The sequence below is a fragment of the Bemisia tabaci genome, chromosome 4 (genome assembly GCF_918797505.1).
Source record: "Bemisia tabaci chromosome 4, PGI_BMITA_v3".
Taxonomy (NCBI): domain Eukaryota; kingdom Metazoa; phylum Arthropoda; class Insecta; order Hemiptera; family Aleyrodidae; genus Bemisia; species Bemisia tabaci.
Window position 1 is genome coordinate 17,435,575 of NC_092796.1, and position 18,994 is coordinate 17,454,568.

Consider the following 18,994-nt stretch of genomic DNA (forward strand, 5'->3'; position numbering starts at 1 on the left):
TTTGAACCTCAAAATGTTCATATTTTCTATTGAATTTTATCAGCCAAAAGTGTTCACCAGGTAAAAGACTGAAAATGCCAATTTTTTCTTTATAATAATAACGCCTGATTTCCTTCTTTTTTTTACAGACATAGACCCGACACAAATGTTCCAGACTTTCTATGGCGGAGACAGACACAATTTTAGTTTTCACAGCAATGCTTTCCCATCTGATTTTACCTTCTATTTCAAGTAGTTATGTTTTTCAAAAAAAAATTGCAAATTTTTCATTCAAGGGATTATTCTTTCCAGACTTTGTTTACTTTAATTTTAATTCCTCATTTTTTGTCTACTTTTCCTTTTGAATTCGCTATTATATTATATTGGTTCTTCAGTTAAGGGCTATAAATTTAATTACGAAATTTCCCTGTTTATTCCCCTTGTTTTGGTGGGCAATCCTTTTTCTTTACCTATGTGTAAGATTACTGCCTGACTATTTAAATTGTATTACTTTTTTCTGTTTTCCTTTGTCCTTCAATATCTCCTCTTCTATTTTGTATCTCTATACCTGGTAAGATTATGTGCTAACAATTGAAATTTTTGTATTTTTACTGATACTTCTAGTTTTTAGTTAACGTCTGTGATTCACATTTCTCATTTTTGATTTTTCAATCAGAATTTGCAGTATCCCAAGATTTTTTCCTGCCACAAAAATAAAGTGCGAGAAAAGTTTTGATCTAAGTTTGATGCTGTCTTGCTGTAGACATCTTCTCATCGAACAAAATTTTCCAGAAAAACCGATTTCAGTTGAAGGAGTGCCTCACGAATGCAAGAATTGGGACTAAAAGTAAACTTATTATTTTGAAACAATTCCAATTAAAGTGTAGTAGTTTTTATTTTAAATACATTTCTAAGTTATCACTTCAACGAATGATGGAATGTAAGACATTATCCTCATCACTTTTCAGAAGATGAATCGAAATATTTTTAGTTGTGTGGTGCTGAGTAAAATGTTTATTTTTTCCTTTTGAAACTGCTAAATTAAATCAGTGACTGAACTTCAAAACCACTTTTCAAATTTCAATGTTTCAAAATTTCTGCTCATACTTGATGATTTTTTTTTAGAAGGAAAAAAATTGTGACAACAGCCTGACATCTTTACAGGATATCTATGAAATAGTCCAGAAAAATGAGTAAACCTTTCATGCATTCAATATCGAGTTTTCTCTCTCTCTCTATCAGATGAAAAATGCTTTAAAATTTTGAATTATTCATCTGCAGTACCCCTTTTTGGATTTTAGTTGTTAGGGTAAATCCTCTGATCTCTCCATGTCTTTTCTTAATATTCTCCATGTATATCTCCATCATCTGATCTTAGCTCAGCTTGAAATATCGATAAAATTTGTCTTCGGAAGAGTTATTCAATTTTGTGAACTATCTTATATCTGTAGTGTAAACTTTTCTAAAAAGCACTGAATAACGTTCAAAAAAAGAAAAGATAAAAAATTCAGAGAATAACCCTGCATCTAATGAAGCCTATATTTCATTTAAGAAAATTCAAAAAGTTTCTGTACCTCAATGGTTTCAAAAAAATTTCCAACTGCATTTGGTTAAGATAATTTTTTACTTTCTAGTATTTATTTGGTAGTGTAGGCCAATCGTATACTGTGAAGTTATTGTAAGAAAGGAGTTTAGGCTTGCTCTATTTTAGCAAAAACTTTCTGGTCTTAAGTGATGTAACCAGTTCTGATTTTTGGCATGTTTGTCTGAGAACCTCTTTTTATCTCATTAGGCTTATTTCTTTGCTCATCGTGTAATCAGACAAACAGATATTTGCTTCGTACTCTCCTGCTGAGTTGTTTCCTCTGTTCTGTTTCTTTTAAGGAGTGAGTTTAACATTTCTTTTTAGATGTGAATCATGGATAAGACCATTCTGTTATTCAATCTATAATGTAATTAAAAAAGGCTACTATCTAATAAAATTATGGAACATGAGAAAAATTGTAATACCTTTATTTGTCCTCTTTATTCTCAACTAGCAATGAACATCGATGCTTGGACTTAGAATGGAAACCACATAATCTTCTCATTTTTCAGATTTCTCTATTTATTTATGCTTTATTTTTATTAGAGAACAAATTACTTAACTGAAGTTATTTAGAATATCTGCTATTTTTCTTCTCCAATGAAAAAACATTTTGTAAAAATTCTAAGTAGAAAGTTATTTTGTTTCCTCGTGAATAAATAAGCCAAGGAGTGCTGCCAACTCCCTGAGGGACTTTGGGAGGACAAGAGACTTAGGCAGCTGGGTGCTGCAGAGCACCAAAGAGCGATGTGAAAGTGGGTTTTATGTACGTATGTATGTTTAAGTAAGCTAGAAATGGATATTTTAAATTGTCACACTCAAAATATCAAAGATGAGTAAGCCGGTTTGAGTTCAGATCCGAGATCTGATACAAAAGCAGGGCCGGATTTAGGGGGTGGCCACATGAGCCGCGGCCCATGGCGGCAAATTTTGAAATTTTTTTAAATGTAGCTAAGTATAAAGAAAATTCGGAAAAAATTACAAACTAGAAAAGATGACAAAATCTCTCATTTCCTGAGGGTGTATCTCTAGTTTTTTCGTCTCTCTGTGATACAATAGACAGCACCTTTTATTAGTCGAGTTAAGACTAAGAGAGAAACCGAACACGGATTTGGCCTGGAACGGCGCGGCGTAGAGAGCAATGATGACGAGGACTTGAGATGTAAAGGAGAAGCCCTCGACGCGACGGTCGGCATGTAACACATATTAGCGCCTACGAGACTGCATGAATACTTCACGCATAGCACGCAAAGACAGTGCGGGCGGCACGAAACGCATAGCGCCTACAAGACTGCATGAATACTTCATGCATTGCGTCAAACACAGTGCGTGCAGCAGCGGTCGGCGGCGGAAGTTAAAATTATTAAACCACATTTATGTTTGTTCTGTCCTTATTTTTTCGTTCATTTCATATAAATGGAAGGCATTGTCCACACAGAGATAGGTTTACGGAACTTAACTATCGCGCCAAGTTCCGTGAACTTTTGCTAGTATAGTGTTGACAGGACTCTCGCAAAAAATGTGTCGAAACGAGTAAACGCGCCTTATGAACCCCTCCGCCTCCGGCACGTTCACTTGATGGTTTTTATTGATGTTTCAAAACGAATGAGAAGGGGGCGGCAAAATACAGGCCGCCCACGGGCGGCAAGTAAGTAAATCCGGCCCTGTACAAAAGCCGGGCCATTTGCGGTATTCGCCTAAATGAGGGGATAGCTAATACCAGCGTCTTTTGCCATTAAATCAAGATCGGATACCAAAAGGCCAGGTATAAGTTCGGAATCAATGAACTTGAAGGTTCATTGAAAGTCCGCTTGGCTGTTTTCTGTCTCTCTCGCACGCTTACGCGTCTGGCCAGGCGATTTGCTATCACTCTCGCACACTTAGGCGTCCCGCCTGGCTATTTTCTGTCCCTCTCGCACACATTAGCGGGCTGCCTGGCTGTTTTCTGTCTCTCTCGCACACTCACGCGTCTGTCTGTATGAGTCTGTATGTAGCTGGATGTGTATTCGTAACCCGAACTAATTGCTGCTTCATTGGAGGATAAAGAACTCTGGGCAAGACAGAGACAGAAAACAGCCAAGGAGCCCGCTAAAGTGTGCGAGAGAGATAGAAAATAGCCAGGCAGGACGCCTAAGTGTGCAAGAGATAGAAAATCGCCTGGCTGGTCGCGTGAGTGTGCGAGAGAGACAGTAAACAGCCAGGGAGGCTGCTACGGTGTGCGAGGGAGACAGAAAACAGCCAGGCAGTCCGCTAACGTGTAACGTGTGCGAGAGAGACTTTGAGAGAGGTTTTTTGAAATTACGCGCCATTAAATTTGCCCACTGTATGTGCTGCTCTCTATAAACAGCGCAAGAAAGCAAAAAAGCTCACCCCCTCTACTGTGTTCTCTACGACTACATACGAAATGGACTTTCATTTGGTTTAGTTGATTTTTGGATCTTGGATTCCATTCTGCCCTCCCCTATTATGTATTATTATCAATTGTAAAAGAGGAGGTGACAATTAGATAATTTTCCAAACTCGAAGCTATTTGTCAGTCGATCGCGAAATCGGAAGTACTTAGTTAATTTCGTGACACGTTCTGTCATCGGGTATTATCTCCAAGTGTTCAATTTTACTAGGTAGTGCCGTTTCCATTTTTTCCATAATGTTTAGTGAGTGAATTCTTGTGTTGATAATCAGTTGGTGAAGTTTGCTTATTCGTTTCAATTAGCCCAGGTTGGATTTAACTCTATCTCATAAGCAGGTAAATCCAGTCCACTGTTTGGTATAAGTTCTACCAATTCATCCGCTTTCCTTTAATAAGACTCGGAACCTCCCTGGTTTCTCTTGATAGTCTCCCTGATCCTAAACTTTCATTTCCTTAATTGAGCGCTGGAGCAGCCGTTAAAATTCTTTTCCTCCACCTTTACATACCACAGTTGGTTCATTTCATTCTCCCCTCATTTTGCATGTCTGATATAATTACTCTGAGAGTTCGTTTTCGTTATGTAATGAAGTCGCATAGCAGCCAGCAACTACTGTTCTCTAGCGAACATATGATTTCTACCTTCTGACCATGTAGCCCAATTCACACGGGTCAACTATTCATCAGTCAAATGTGGACCAAAAGTTGAACGTAAGAAAATTGCCCTTGCTGCGTGATATCGGCAAACGGTATTTGGCCTCTCTGTCAGCCTCTGGTTTGCCAAGATACAGCTCCTGTCAATGTCGGCTGGAAGATTTCGTTTCAACTCGCCATTCAACTTTCCATCCAATTGTCAGTGCCTACAGTCACTTGAATGCAAAGTTAGGTAATCGAAAAGTTGAAGGTAACGTCACATTCAAGTTTCCGGCCAACCTTTCATCCGATTGTTGTGTACTCTTGTGTCAATATCACAGAATCCAACTTTCCATTGACAAAAGTGGAAGACAATTTAAATGATAAGGTGAACCGAGTAAATTGGGCTTAACTCAGAGTCACCATGAGTCTATCATTAACCCATGAGTGTCGTTCTTTTACCTGTTTTTGCTACTCACCTAAGAATCTGTCAAGCCCAAGCCCTGTTTTTCAATATTCAATTTACTCCTTGACACAGCAAGTAGGTACTTGAAAAGGACAGATCTCCCCTCAAGTAGACGCTAGTTCCCAAAATTGACGTAGATGCTGGCGAAAATGATGTTTTCATCGGTAATTGATCTTGAAGAAGCCGATCCTGACGACCCCATTAGCCCATCAAAGCTTTGCTGATGGGAAACAGGAGGGCCAGGAACTCCCAAATTCGTTTATGCCCCCCCCCCCCATCATGCCCCATCTTTGACGCATCTGGGGGCTCCGGGATTATTTCAATCAGTTTTTGGCAACCCCTTTCCCCCTTCCCAAGTTGAAGGCCTTTTTGTGCCTCCCCTGATTTTAATTCCGAATAACTTCATATTTCATGAGTAGGCACAGAGGATTGGGAAGTTCACATTCACTTCTCAATTTTCATTGATTGGCTCAAATTCACCGCACTTTGAGCTGGATACTTATCCCTCATATTATTGTCACACAGTCTCCGTCGGCGGATTTGTCCCAGACGCAAAACCTCTTGTTAGAATTACATAATTTTATTCCAATTTATTAATGTTGTGCCATTTGGTCGTACTTATGAAGGTCGAGTTCGAATTTGGGTCAAAGCGCATTTACCTTCAGTTTACCAATAAACGTTCATGAATGTTAGAGCCAATGAATTTAAGCGCTTCCCTTACGCTGTTTCCCTGGGAGTTTTTTATATCCTGTCTGGGAAGAAAAAGTTGAAAAAAATAAAGGAGAAGAAAAATTAATGATAAAGAAGAAGAATAGAGGAAGTAGAAATAGATAAAAGAACGAAGAATGCAAGAGGAAGAAGGAGACAAGAGAAAGAAAAAGGAAAAGAGATACAAAAGAATAGAGATTGAAAAGGAAGGAAAAAGGAAGCAGAAAGGAGAAAGCAGATTGAGATTAGAGATAAGAGGGGAAGAAATGAGAAAGAATTGGAATAGTGTTACCTGTCGTCGTGAAATTGCACGCTGAATAAGAACACGCATACCGAAAATAGCTTTTTATCAAACAGGAAAAGATCATTAGCCAACACTTTGTCAGTTCGCCTTCAATTTTAGTGCAGGCATCACGAGCTCCCGGGTGGTCGAATAATGGAATCGTCGACAGGGGTGTACATTTTTTTAGTCATTCACATTTGCGCTCGAAACATATTACCCCTTCCACTCAGGGCCGGACTAAGGGGGTGGCCACATGGGCCGCGGACCATGGCGGCAAATTTTGAAATTTTTTTAAATGCAGTTACAAAAAAAATTGGATTCAGAAAAAAATTACAAACAAGAAAAGGTGCCAAATCTCTCATTTCCTGAGAGTTCATTAATTTCTAGTTTTGTCGTATTTCGGTGATACAAAAGGCTGCGCACCTTTAATTAGTTGAGTTAAGAGAGAAACCAAACACGTAATTTGGCCTGGAGCGGCGCGGCGCAAAGAGAAATGATGAAGAGGACTTGAGATGAAAAGGAGAAGCCCTCGACACGACGGTCGGCATGTAACACATATTAGCGCCTACGAGACTGCATGAATACTTCACGCATTGCGTCAAACACAGTACGGTCTACAGCGGTCGGCGCGGCGTGAAACGCACAGTGCCTGCAAGAGTACATGAATACCTCACATATCGCGCAAAACACAGTGTGGTCAGCGCGGCACGGCGGCGGAAGTTAAAATTATTTAACCACATTTATGTTTGTTCTCTCTTAATTTTTTAGTTCATTTTTTACAAATGAAAGACCTTGTCCCCACAGAGATAGGTTTACGGAACTGAACTTTCACGCGAAGTTCCGTGAACTTTCGCTAGTAGTGTTGACAGGGCTTACGCAAAAAATGTGTCCAACACGAGTGAACGCGTCGTATACACCCTTCTCCCTCCGGCACGTTCACTTGATGGTTTTTATTGATGTTTCAAAATGAATGAGAAGAGGGCGACAAAATACAGGCGGCCCATGGGCGGCAAGTAGGTAAATCCGGTCATGCTTCCACTAGTAAAATTCAAGATGCTTTTTTTTTAAATTAGTCGTTTGTTGAATATGTAACGCACTCTTGCCGCATTTTGAGACCTCCCCTCCCCCTTTGTAACACTTCTATAATATACGTCCCAATCCTTTAACACGGAATATGACAAATTGGCGTAACCACTCCCATAGCTGTAGACAAAAAACTAATTAGCAAAAATTAAGACTTACCTGGAAATTAGCACGACCAAAAAATTGTGGCAACCCTAGCATCCTTCGTGAAAAAAAATTGTGCAGAGCTCTCCATAATTTTCGGTCAAAAATTATTCTAGAAAACCTTCCACATCGTCTGCAAGAAATTCGGAAGAGTTCTCTACAATCTTCCATGAAAAATTCTAAAGCAGCTTTCCACAATTTTTAGGCATAATTTTTGGAAACCCTTCTACAATAGTTCGGCAAAAATTCCGCGAAAATTGTTCGCGTGATCACGCTTCCGTAAACTCGGTAAGAGCTTCTACACGCTAAGGGCTAATTTCACGCGAAAATGTTTCGCGTGATCTACTATAGTATGCACCCCTGCGTCGTGAAACGGCAGACTGACTCGTCGGATCAAACTCAAAAAATAGAATTTTACCACAGCGGAATAGTTTTCTTCAAAGTCATGTCAATTTCCCTTCAATTTTTAGGCAATACGAGCTCCCCAGTGCAGTGGTTGATTAGTGCTAGCATCCTCCATGTCCAAATCACATTGTTTTCGTCGGCGAATTTGTTGCAGTCACGATAACTTTTGTGCTCCCCTCACGCTGTTTTCCACTTACTTAACTCTACTTTGGTATCTCCCGTCCGAAAAGAAAGAGAAGAAATGGAGAAGAGGAAGAAGGGGAGGAAGATATAAGAAGAAATAAGAATGAAGAAGAATAAGATAATGCAAAGAGAGGAAAAATAAGAAATGAGAAAGAAGAGGAAGATCGAGTGCGCGCCAACTTAGTTTACGCTCTTTTAGACTGCGACAGAACTAAAGGAGGAAGGAATAAAGGGATCAGTTATTAAAAATATAACTTTTAATTTTGTCCAGACCCGTGATTATAGCATAGACTTACAACACAGCTTGTTTCGTACGTTCATGGATTTTAGTTACGGGCTCCTCGCCGCACAGTGGATCGAGTCAACTTGAGCGTCGGACGAAATTTGGAAACTTAGAGAGTTTATAACTCGGTTTATACACAATTTTGAGGTTCGAAAAGTGGCTCCATTGGGTTCCTTGTGAAATTTCCTGGTGGAAGCATCCCTTGGAGTATAAAATGTGACGAAATAAACATCAAAATTTGCAGTTTTAGTCAAAAATTGTATGTCCGACCTCTCGGATTGACTCGATCCACTGTGCACCGGTCGATTAATAGCCAACGAAAAGGTAATTTCACATTAATGCACGTAGGTACACGGAAAAAATTAAATTGTTGATTAAACGATTCAATCGCTAAAAAAAGTGATTGCAATATTCAGGGCCGGATTTACTTACTTGCCGCCCATGGGCCGCCTGTATTTTGCCGCCCCCTTCTCATTCGTTTTGAAACATCAATAAAAACCATCAAGTGAACGTGCCGGAGGGGGAGAGGCGTATAAGACGCGTTTACTCGTGTTGGTCACATTTTTTGCGAAAGCCCTGTCAACACTACTAGCAAAAGTTCACGGAACTTCGCGCAAAAGTTAAGTTCCGTAAACCTATCTCTGTATGAACGAAGCCCTCTATTTATAAGAAATGTTATATCAGCAATTTAATTTTTTCCGCGTATGTCATCAGTGAGAGATTTAATAATTTCGAATATCTCTGAAAGTCATTTTCCGCGATCACAGGAAAGAGATATACACTGGGAAAAAAAAGAATCTTAAATTTGCCGCCAAGAAGTATTTCTTCTTAAATCAATTAAGAATTTTGCTGGTTAATATAAGCAACTTTTTTGCTTAACCCAAGCATTATTTTTCTTGAATCAAGAAAAAGTCAGCTTAAAGCAAGATTAAGAAAATTCTTAGCGGCAAATTCAAGAATTATCATGCTTGATCCAAGCTACTTTTTTTTCAGTGTAGGGTAGGGGTCATTTCCCAACCGGGGAGGTGCGCTTTTAGGCGGGCCCGCTTTATAGACTGCGCCCAAGGGCTGAAAAATCGTAAATCCAGCCCTGAGTGTACCCCTTTAACTCCTTCATCCATAACCATCACCCTCGCTATCTTTCGAAAAACTGGACACTGTCCCTTTTTGTTTCAGTGTGATATGAGACGCCAAAATGACCGCACCTCTTGCTGACGCAAATAATGAGTGGGACGACGACGTCTCGGATGTGAGCTCAGTGCACAATAACTCAGTGGTGTCAACTGTTCCAGACAAACATGGCTTTTTCGGTGGATCCCAATACTGCCCCGAGTCGTAAGTACTTTTGATCTGTTTTCCGCACACAATCAGTGACTGATGTTGTCTATATGTTCACAGTCTCTCAGCTGGTGCGAGCATATCGACGGTGTAAGTCCGCAACCTGTATCTCGGTTTGCGACGTCGCAGACTTCCTGTCATACTTCATTTTTTAAACGGTAAACTGCTCAACGGCAATTCTTTAAAACTGCCGCGATTTTGTTTATCTGTGCGACGAAAGTTCTGCAAAAACTTCAAGGAATGATGTCAATTTGTTCTCCTCAAAAAATATAATATGGAGGCGAAGATTTTCAAACACCGCAAACGAGATACTTACGTGGTTGCGGACTTACGGCGTCTATATACTTATTACGCGCTTATATACTGTATTTGCGCATCACGCGCAAAATTCAGGCATCGGGCCGATAACTTCCACAATCAAGCCACATTCAGCTCTCACATTCAGTGTGTGATTGCGGCATGACAATAAGAAATGAGTGGTTAAATCGGAAATGCCTGACTCGAGCTGATCTTCATATGAAAGCGCGGAGAGCTGACAACTCCTCATAATGAAAACCCAACCAATTTCAGACTTTCTCAAAGTATTGATCGTGCTTTTAGAGCCACTTTCCCGAAGGAAAACAGCTATTCCTTTCGTTCTAGCCTAAGTTATCAACAGACCAGTCTCAGTCGCGATTCTTATCACCGTCAATCGAAAACGGACACCCACCGCGATGTCTCGCTATTTCGACAACTAATAGAATACGAGCCGTTAGTTTTGGCACCTACCGCGAATAATCAAGCGGGGCTGATTGTGAGTAACCGAAATTGGTATATGTGCCATGGAGTCACCGGGCAAGCAGATAATTGGCTCGTAACCGCCGCCGGAAACGGGCCACGTGATAGGTCTGCATTTCCGCCCCCCGCAGTATAGTACAAGATTCGGACACGAGCGGCACGCATGAGCCACCTCACTGCCGTGATAGCGAAGACAGCAGTAAGTGCATGCTGGGATGAACCGTGAGACACATAAAAGCATGTGCTAACTATGGCTCATTCAGATTTGCTTTTACTGCTCTCCTCGCTACCACGGCAGCTCAATCGTCCGTAGGAAAAGAGACTTCACTTTGGGCGGTTTTAGACTTGCACCCATGCATTCCTGCGGCTGTGACCCTCATAAGGCCTTGTGTCCACGGACCGTTTCACGAGATTTGTCCCAGGGAAAAATCCCTCTTACGAATTCGGGAAAAATATTGAGTTATAATCAATATTTTTCCCAGTACCAAGTATGGTCCTTTTACCCTTAGGACCCACTGAGCTAAGAAGAAGAAGAAGTGCAAACAAATTGTGCGATATTTTGTCGATTACTCCATTGTTCATGTTTGTTTAGTTAAAATAATGTGTCTAATTGTCAATTGAGTGCAATTATTATTGTAATCCCGGCTAAATACTCGACTTTAACTAATTTATCTTCCCGCGCAAACTAGTCGCAGGACCGTATGAGCCTCGTCCCGTGGAGACGGTAACTGGGAAAAATCACAGATGTTTCATTCCTGCTATTCGAACTGGGTAAAATCCATGAAAACGTCCCGTGGAGACAAGGCCTAATAAAATCAATCAATGCTGGGATGTGGAGATGGGTTTCTCACCTGGAAAAAATTAAGAATGCGATTTGCTCTCAACAGCTGCATTTATCCAACTCCGTGATCTCTTAAACCCTGGCGTTCAATCCCAAGAACAGTCATTTTGGGAAGAACAAAACAGGGTTGCCACAGTCAGGGAAAACCGGGAACTGTCAAGGAATTTTAAAAAGCCAAGGAAAACCTGGAAATGTCAGGGAAAATGTCGGAAGTGTCAGGGAAAAATTGTTAATTTATCTTTATTCGCTTTCTATAATGGATTTGACGTCTAGAACAACGAATTATGCTCGAAAACTTTTTTCAAATCATGCCTTTTTTTGGCAAATGGTCAAATTATGGCATATCTTCAATTCTCAGAGAATTCTTCTCAAATGTGTGAGAGATATAAGGGAAATGTCAGGGAATTTTATTTTCTAAATTTTGTGGCAACCCTGCAAAATCAAACTTTCAATTTTGATCGCTGACTAAAAATAGCTATAAACCGGTAAACAATCGCATAGTTGACGTTTGTAACTCAATGCAGCGTTTGCAGCGCTAACAACAAAGCAGTTCGATATGTAGTCGGAATAAAAACCGCTAAAGATACGTTTTAGCGTGATTACTGTCGACTCAGCGGCAAAAGCCTGCAGTTTACAAATTACGAAGAGGATGCAATAATAAAGTGGAGGAGTGGGTCAGCCTCTGATAAGACAAGTAACAGTTCATATTTGACAGAGTAGAGGTCAAGAAGCTTGTTTTGTATAAACAGAGATGAGTAATAGCCTGATAGGGAGCCAAAACCGAAGAGACCCAAACCTGTAGAGTAGACTGTAATAGGTAGATATTCAGAATTGAATGGAATTGAGTAAATGGAACATATTTTGAAAGAGAGTTTTGAAAAACGAGCTATGTACAGGGTGTCCCAGAGAACCCGTACCAGGCCTTTTTCTCGGTTGATTTAGGACGGACGAAGTTGGTGACCGCAGGGTTGAATAGCGAATCGACCCCAAGAAATTCGAATATCATGGTCTCGAAACCTCCCGTGCGTCCCTTGGGGGGTAAAGAGGGGGGTCACAACCCTAAAAGTCAGGGTTCTCGATCGAATTTCGATTCGATCTCATGAGAATCGAAAAGTACGGTAAAATTCACGTGATTTCTCGTAAAATCGACCCCTAAAAATCCAAAATTGGACCACTTTACGCCCAAAATTGATGTCTTGATAAGGGGGACAGCGGCCCCCTCCATACTTTCCCTTCGGTCTCCGACTTCATTCGACGTAAATCAACCGAGAAAAAGGCCTGGTACGGGTGCTCGGGGACACCCTGTACATAATACATAGTCATGGACCAGAGACAGATAGATACAAGCAAATTAGAGGAGTCCAAAAACAGTGTCGCCAAATTTCATAAAAATCACCTGTTCGCGCCCCTGGTCGAAACCCACAGCAGAATTTCATAATTCCAATTTGAAAAACCCCCATGAAAAATTGCCGTCCCAGCGTTAAGACACGTCCTTATCGAAAATTATCTTACTGGGAGGGTTCGATGACCTGCTGAATCCAGTTGCTTTCTTTCGGTGTAAACAACCTTCCTCTGCGTCACAAGTGCTAATATGCAGAAATTCAGGATGGGGTCGATTCGGTCTTCAACGAGACTCTCCTTTTAAAATTGCCTTTTTGACGCCTCTGTTCTTGTGTATTTTCTTCGTCACCTATTGCAACATGACTCACAGTACAAAACGCGGGTGAATGGTAAACGGCGATCCAGACGGTCAAACGACACACCGTCGCGTCGCGCCGCGCCGCACAGTGGAAAGAGTCACTGGTGGAGACTGGACATGAGACTTGGTACTAAACTGCAATGTTGATGGTTATTTCGTTACAATGAACATCTTAAGGAGTGTTCTTTGAGGAAATTTTCAAGAAAAAAAAAAAAACCAATGGAGATGTTGCATGTGTGAGGAATATGCGATTTGACTGTTGATACTTATGCGTAAAGGTTCGCGAGAAACACGATGGCGCCACTGGTTTTCTCTGAAATCAACTCCCAAGCTCAAAAAAAGCTCTCAAGTTGAGGCCAAAATGGAGGGATATCCCACGCTATCCTGAGAGGTCCACCTCTACATCAAGACAAACTCTCCATGCAAAGATAGGGAGCAAATACATTGCAGGGTTGCCGACTTTATTTGGGGACTCCAAAACTGAAAACACGGCAACCATGTCAATGTATGTGCTCCCTATCCTTGCATGGAGAGTTTTTCTTGATGTAGAGGTGGACTCTCAGGATAGCGTGGGATATCCCCTCCATTTTGGCCTCAACTTGAGAGCTTTTTTTGAGCTTGGGAGTTGATTTCAGAGAAAACCAGTGGCACCATCGTGTTTCTCGCCAATTTTACATACGAATCAACAGTCAAATCGCAAATTCCTCACACATGCAACATCTCCATTATGGTAATAACTGGAGCAGGAAGTCAAGAAAGATGACACGCAGTCCTACAGCATTAGCATTCTTATAGTCTTGTAGGCGCTAATATACGTTTCACGCCAACTGACCGACTGCACTGCACTGGTAAAAAAAACCTCTTGGACCAATGTCGCGGAGCATTGACTTAAGAGTGCAGTTTCCTGTCGCCGGATTTAAGAGTCTTGAAACAAGAGTCCAGACTCTTGTTTCAAGCAACAATCCGGCGACAAGAAACTGCACTCTTACCAGGAGGTTTTTTTTACCAGTGTGTGTTTGGCGCAGTGCGAGAAGTATTCATGCAGTCTTGCAGGCGCTAATATAGGCTGATTCTAATAGTCAAATCGCAAATTCCTCACACATGCAACATCTTCATTTAGCCTCTTTTCAACCCCTAAGATGCAAGCTATCAAAATTTCCAACCATTCAGAGCATTGTCCATTGTGCGCCGTCGCGCCGGTTCTGGTCAAAGTACTGTTTGGCCAAGCGGCTCGCGCCACAACGCTAGCTTGGTGGCGCGTACGCTATCCGGAATACGGAACTCCGCCGCGGTGCTGCCAGATCGCAGCACGACAAACCCACATTTAAGGGCACTTGAGCCCCGAAGAACCGGTTACCTCGTGCGTTCCAAGGCTCACCCGGAAATGAATCCGGTTAGCGGAGGAATTTTCGAGCCGATAGATGGCGCCGCCGCGGGGAGACTTCGGTCCGGTGCATTCAAATGAGTCCCCGCGCTGCGCCTTTTCGATTCGAGCTAGGGAAAACGCCGTGAAAACTTCTGGACGTTGCCAGATTTTAATATTACAAATTCGGATTTTCTGGCGAACTGTAGCGTTTTTCTCGGTTTGGTTTTCGGGGAATTTTATATCCGGAATTTGAACCACTGGATCTGGAAATCCAAAGAAAAAGTACAAATAATTTCTCATGGGAATGATTACTAATATCTGGAGTAACTTGGCATCGTTGGAATGCCCATACGGGGCTCTTCCCTGGCATGTCAACGCCGTTGACTCAACGGTGGAATGGATGCCGGTTCCCGGCTCACAATCAGATTGATGGCTTGCTCGTGAGTCGTGAGGTCAAAGGTCGCAGAGTTAGCGGGCCGAAGCTGCATTCAAAGGCGAAGTGGCAGGCGTGAACATCGGCCAAAGGGATATTTTGAAAATCCTGGTGGGCTAGCCAGTATTTTGGGTCGTTCTGGACCGGCATGTTTTCCTCATGGTACGTTCAGAATATTCATTAAAAAATGGCTGGTCTGACTATAGACAAGTGCTGCGTGCTTTGCGATTTATCCATTGACCTACCATTTAAACTTATGGAAAAGCATTGATAAACAGAGTGTTCGCCACGGACACCTATTTAATAATCGATTCTTTACCATGCTTCAAATGGGGAAATATCGATAATCGACCATTCACGCCTAGCCACTGATGAGCACTAGCACTGATGGGCCGGTATTTCCGGTAACTTTTTCAGCCCTAGGCCGCCATCGTTACATTTTTGGGTGAGCTCTTCTATAAATGGCAGTAGTTCAAATTTTCGACCGATCCCACCGTCCATGGAGGGGTTCCTCAGGCTTGGTTGTAGAAAATGTTCGTGGATATGTTCGTAAGGTTGTTTGAAAATGCCAATACCTGATAAATAAAGAAAAACTCGAGAAGAAACATTTAGGTACTTAATTTTTGTCTAACCCTTACCTAGGATTTTATGCGAGATTTTCAGGCCGGCCTCCTTTGAATACTCCATCATTGATTCTTTTTTTTTTGTGAATTCAGTCCGATGGTGCTCCGACTAGATGATCCTGAACCAATCAGTAACGTAAAAGATATTTTCTACAAGCTTTTGGCCTTGCCACACCGGACTCCATATTAACCGTACCCAGGTTGATTCACATTTTTTCTGACTTGACTTTTAATTCCTCAGCGTATGGAAATACAAATATGTTAAGACGCGCGCTCGAAGTTTTCCTGAAGTGCACATGAAACGACTTTGCCCCGTTGCGCCGTGGTTAGGTCAGCGAAGGTTGGGACCGCAAATTGTTTAAAATACTATTGTGTGTGCTTTTTACTGAGAATTTTTTCTTGCAGGAGCAATGCAAGAAATGCATGCATGCAGCAATGCATTATTTTGTCAGAAATTAGGAAAATAATCAGAATTTCAATCTAAGTTAGAATATAAATGCCTGATTTTACTATTTGCCTGCGACATATCTAAAAAATCAAAGCATCATTCGGAAAATTGACATTAGCGCGATAAAAATCAGCAATAGTTGGTAGCGCTGAAATTAAGTTACAGTGTAAGAGAAACAAGCAAACAAAGCGCCCTTAGTGAGTTTCAAATGCGACGGATACTAAACTAATTTCATCACAACGCTTGGATGCAACTATTCGAGCTTCATGGATGTCCGTGTTGCATACACGCGTAAATGAAGGCGTTTTGACCGTCCAGGCGCTCACACACCACTTTACCCGCGGCGCGTAATCGGTGGGTTTCACTGCGAAGATCCAAAGTGACAGAGCGCTTTTAATTCCTCGTTTTTACCACTAAGTCATCTCCTAGGCACGAATAGTTGCACGCAGGCGTAGGATGTGAGGATCTTTTGTGCTTCAGTTTTGATATTGCGATGTGCTGAGCATGATTTGAAGAGCAATTATTCGTGCCTAAGAAATTTCTTCGAAGTATCAATCCAGAATTGAAGCCACTTTGTCATTGTAGATTCTCGCAGTAAAGCCCAATGAACAGTGAAACGAGCCTTTCAGAGAGGTTGGACATGGAAGTTTCGACCATACAATCGATTTTGATGTTACTTTCCTCACACTACTATAAAGCGTATGAGGGTGCTTCTTGGAGGATTTTACGAGAAAATCGAGGAAACCGCTTCTATAACATTCTAAGTTCCGTATTAACATCGATTTGAGCTTTCAATGTTTTCACATTTTGTCTAACTTCTCTCATTGACTCGACTGTGCGCCGCGCCGCTGCAGAGGCAGATAGTGTCTGAAGTCCAAACGCCTTCACTTTCGTGCGTCTGCAACCCGGACATCCATGGAGCTCGAATAGTTGCATCCAGGCGTTATATCGACATTGGTACATTATCCGTCGCATGAGACACTAACTGAAGTTTTGATTGTTCTCTTTCACCTTAACTTAATTCCAGGGTTGCCTATTTTGCCGACTCCGTAAACCATTACTGATTTTTATCGCGAAATTGTCGATTTTCGGAGAAATGTATGATTTTAATGCACTACAAAGTTGCCGCACCTCAAAATCGCAAAAAAATTGTACATCTGAGCATGGTATTTTCGAGTTAACTTTAACCTACTGTAATGAGTCTTCCCTTGTTTGGATTCCTTTTTTCCTATCTTTTTTATTGGGGGGGGGGGGGGGGGGGCTAATTTGACTAATTTTTTGAATAATTTTCAAAGAACAACCCTGATGAAACCCACGGAATTTGGAACAAAAATGATGACCATTCGTCCTGCGAAAAAATTATGTGCGTCTTCCCGTAGGTGTTTCTTTACCCTTAGGGTATCCTTTCCATACCGCGCTTAGGTACATTTAGGTTAAAAATTCACCACAACAATTAGCAGGACTGCTTATCAGGAAATATCTGCATTTTTAATTGATCCCGAAAGTATCATTTCTACTAAGAGTGTCGGATCTTGATCTTCATCCACTTGGGTCAATTTAAAGTTCTTCAGGGTTAATATAAGGAGATTCGAGCTTTCTCGCGGCAACGTATAGTTTCCGGGTAAACGTTGATCTCCTCCTGTTCGCCCGTCGAGTTGAGTGCGACTCGCGCACTGTCCGGTCCGTTCGATGTCCGCGCATGGCCGTGGCCGTTTCGCGCGGGATCGCTCGGACACTTGGTCGCTCCTCCGACGAAAGGGCGTATCTCGAATTCCGCATGAGCTCCAGAAAGCATGGATTCATATGTGAAACAGGGCTCACGTGGAAATAGAGATACGTCCTTACGTCAGAGGAACGGCGCGGCGACTTGGACGGTTGTCGCAGCGCAAAGCAGGATGTCCTGTGCCTGTGCTTTGCTCCACAACCGAAACACCATTGCCTCTTCATTCATCATAGCTATAGTTTAGTCTATAAAGGCGAGTCTTCTTTTACAAAGAGGACATCCTTTGTCCAGGAGCATTAAATTAAATCGAGCAATTTTTCCGACTCGCCATACCCCTCTAAATTATACGTCAAGCTAAGCACCCTCCATCCACAATTGAACCGATTTCTTTACAAATCACGTATGCGCTAATCACTATTTTGGTGGTTGAGGGGGTGTTTTTTCTTCTTATTTTTCTGGTATAATCAATCATGTCTGATTTAGTAATAGTCTTCTAAAAGAACATACATTTTTTGGAATTCGAAGCTGGTTGTCTACAAATCCAACAAAATGCGGTTTTTCTTGTTGTTCTCGCATTTGCGATTTTGGCGCTCACGTGATTTGGAAAATAATCGATTCAATCTAAGATAAGAATGGAGAAAAGTGGAAAATGTTTGAATTTTACTATTTTCATTTCATCCCCTCCCTCTTCTCGAATCCCTGAACTGCATGCCGTAGCTTGGCGACAAACTGTGCTGACGCGCCCCCCATGCCGGAGGAGAAAACTCAAGGGTTCAAAAATTGCAGAATTCTCAATCTGGGTGTCTCCCCCGAATCCGTGTAATTGTTAGTTGTATGTACATGTTGAAATGAAGGTCCTTGGCGGTCTGGAAATTCGCGGAGATCAAGGGATCGCATGAAAAATCTAGGAAAATTCTAGTAGAGAATTTTGCGAGCAGCGTATCGGCTCCTCCCTATCGCTGATACCGCCTGAACAACTTTTGAGTGTATTTTTTTTTATAATTTTAATCTCTTTGAGTGGAAACGTCGACAGCGTAGCGAAAGGAAGCATACTGGGGGAGGGAAGGGGGGATTCAGTGCAAGTTTTGCTATAACTTCAGGAAAAGTCGTAGAAATCCAGAGAACTCGAAAATTTTGAAGTCGATATGATAAGCCAAAAAAAAGGCAGGGAAAGTAAGGGAATTTGATTGTATTACAATTTTGAACTTCCTGATTGAAACGCCCCTATTAAGGAAGCTAGCGATCGAAACCATCCCCCATCCCATTTCTCACCCCCTCTTTGTGCTCCATTATGAAGGTTAAAAACCTCTCTTCGGAATTCATCGTGAAATGTCTCTATACCACGCTGGCTTTAAATTGAATTTAAATAAATTAATTAAATGCAATTAAATCTTCAAGAAATTACCTAATATATTCCGATTTTAGCTGTATACGGATGGATCATGATAGAGGGGTATTTTTACTTGAATCTTTGAAGTGTTTCTACTTCCGACAAATAGTGAGGTGAGTATAGACGGCAACGTGAGGCAGCTGTGAGTTCTCAATCAGCACAGGGGCTGCAGCGCGCGTCGCTCGAGTCGTGTCGCG

The 18,994-nt window shown here is 41.6% G+C and overlaps 1 protein-coding gene across 1 annotated transcript in view; it reads left to right on the top strand.

Annotated features, from left to right (window-relative positions):
* Positions 1-3,948: 3,948 nt before the first annotated feature.
* Positions 3,949-18,994, top strand: part of wkd (TBC1 domain family member whacked) — a 44,954-nt gene continuing 29,908 nt past the window's right edge. The window contains exons 1-2 of the mRNA XM_019047509.2: positions 3,949-4,310; positions 9,336-9,494. Coding sequence (XP_018903054.1) covers positions 9,355-9,494 — 140 coding nt within the window. The 5' untranslated portion in view covers positions 3,949-4,310; positions 9,336-9,354. The remainder of the gene's footprint in view (positions 4,311-9,335; positions 9,495-18,994) is intronic.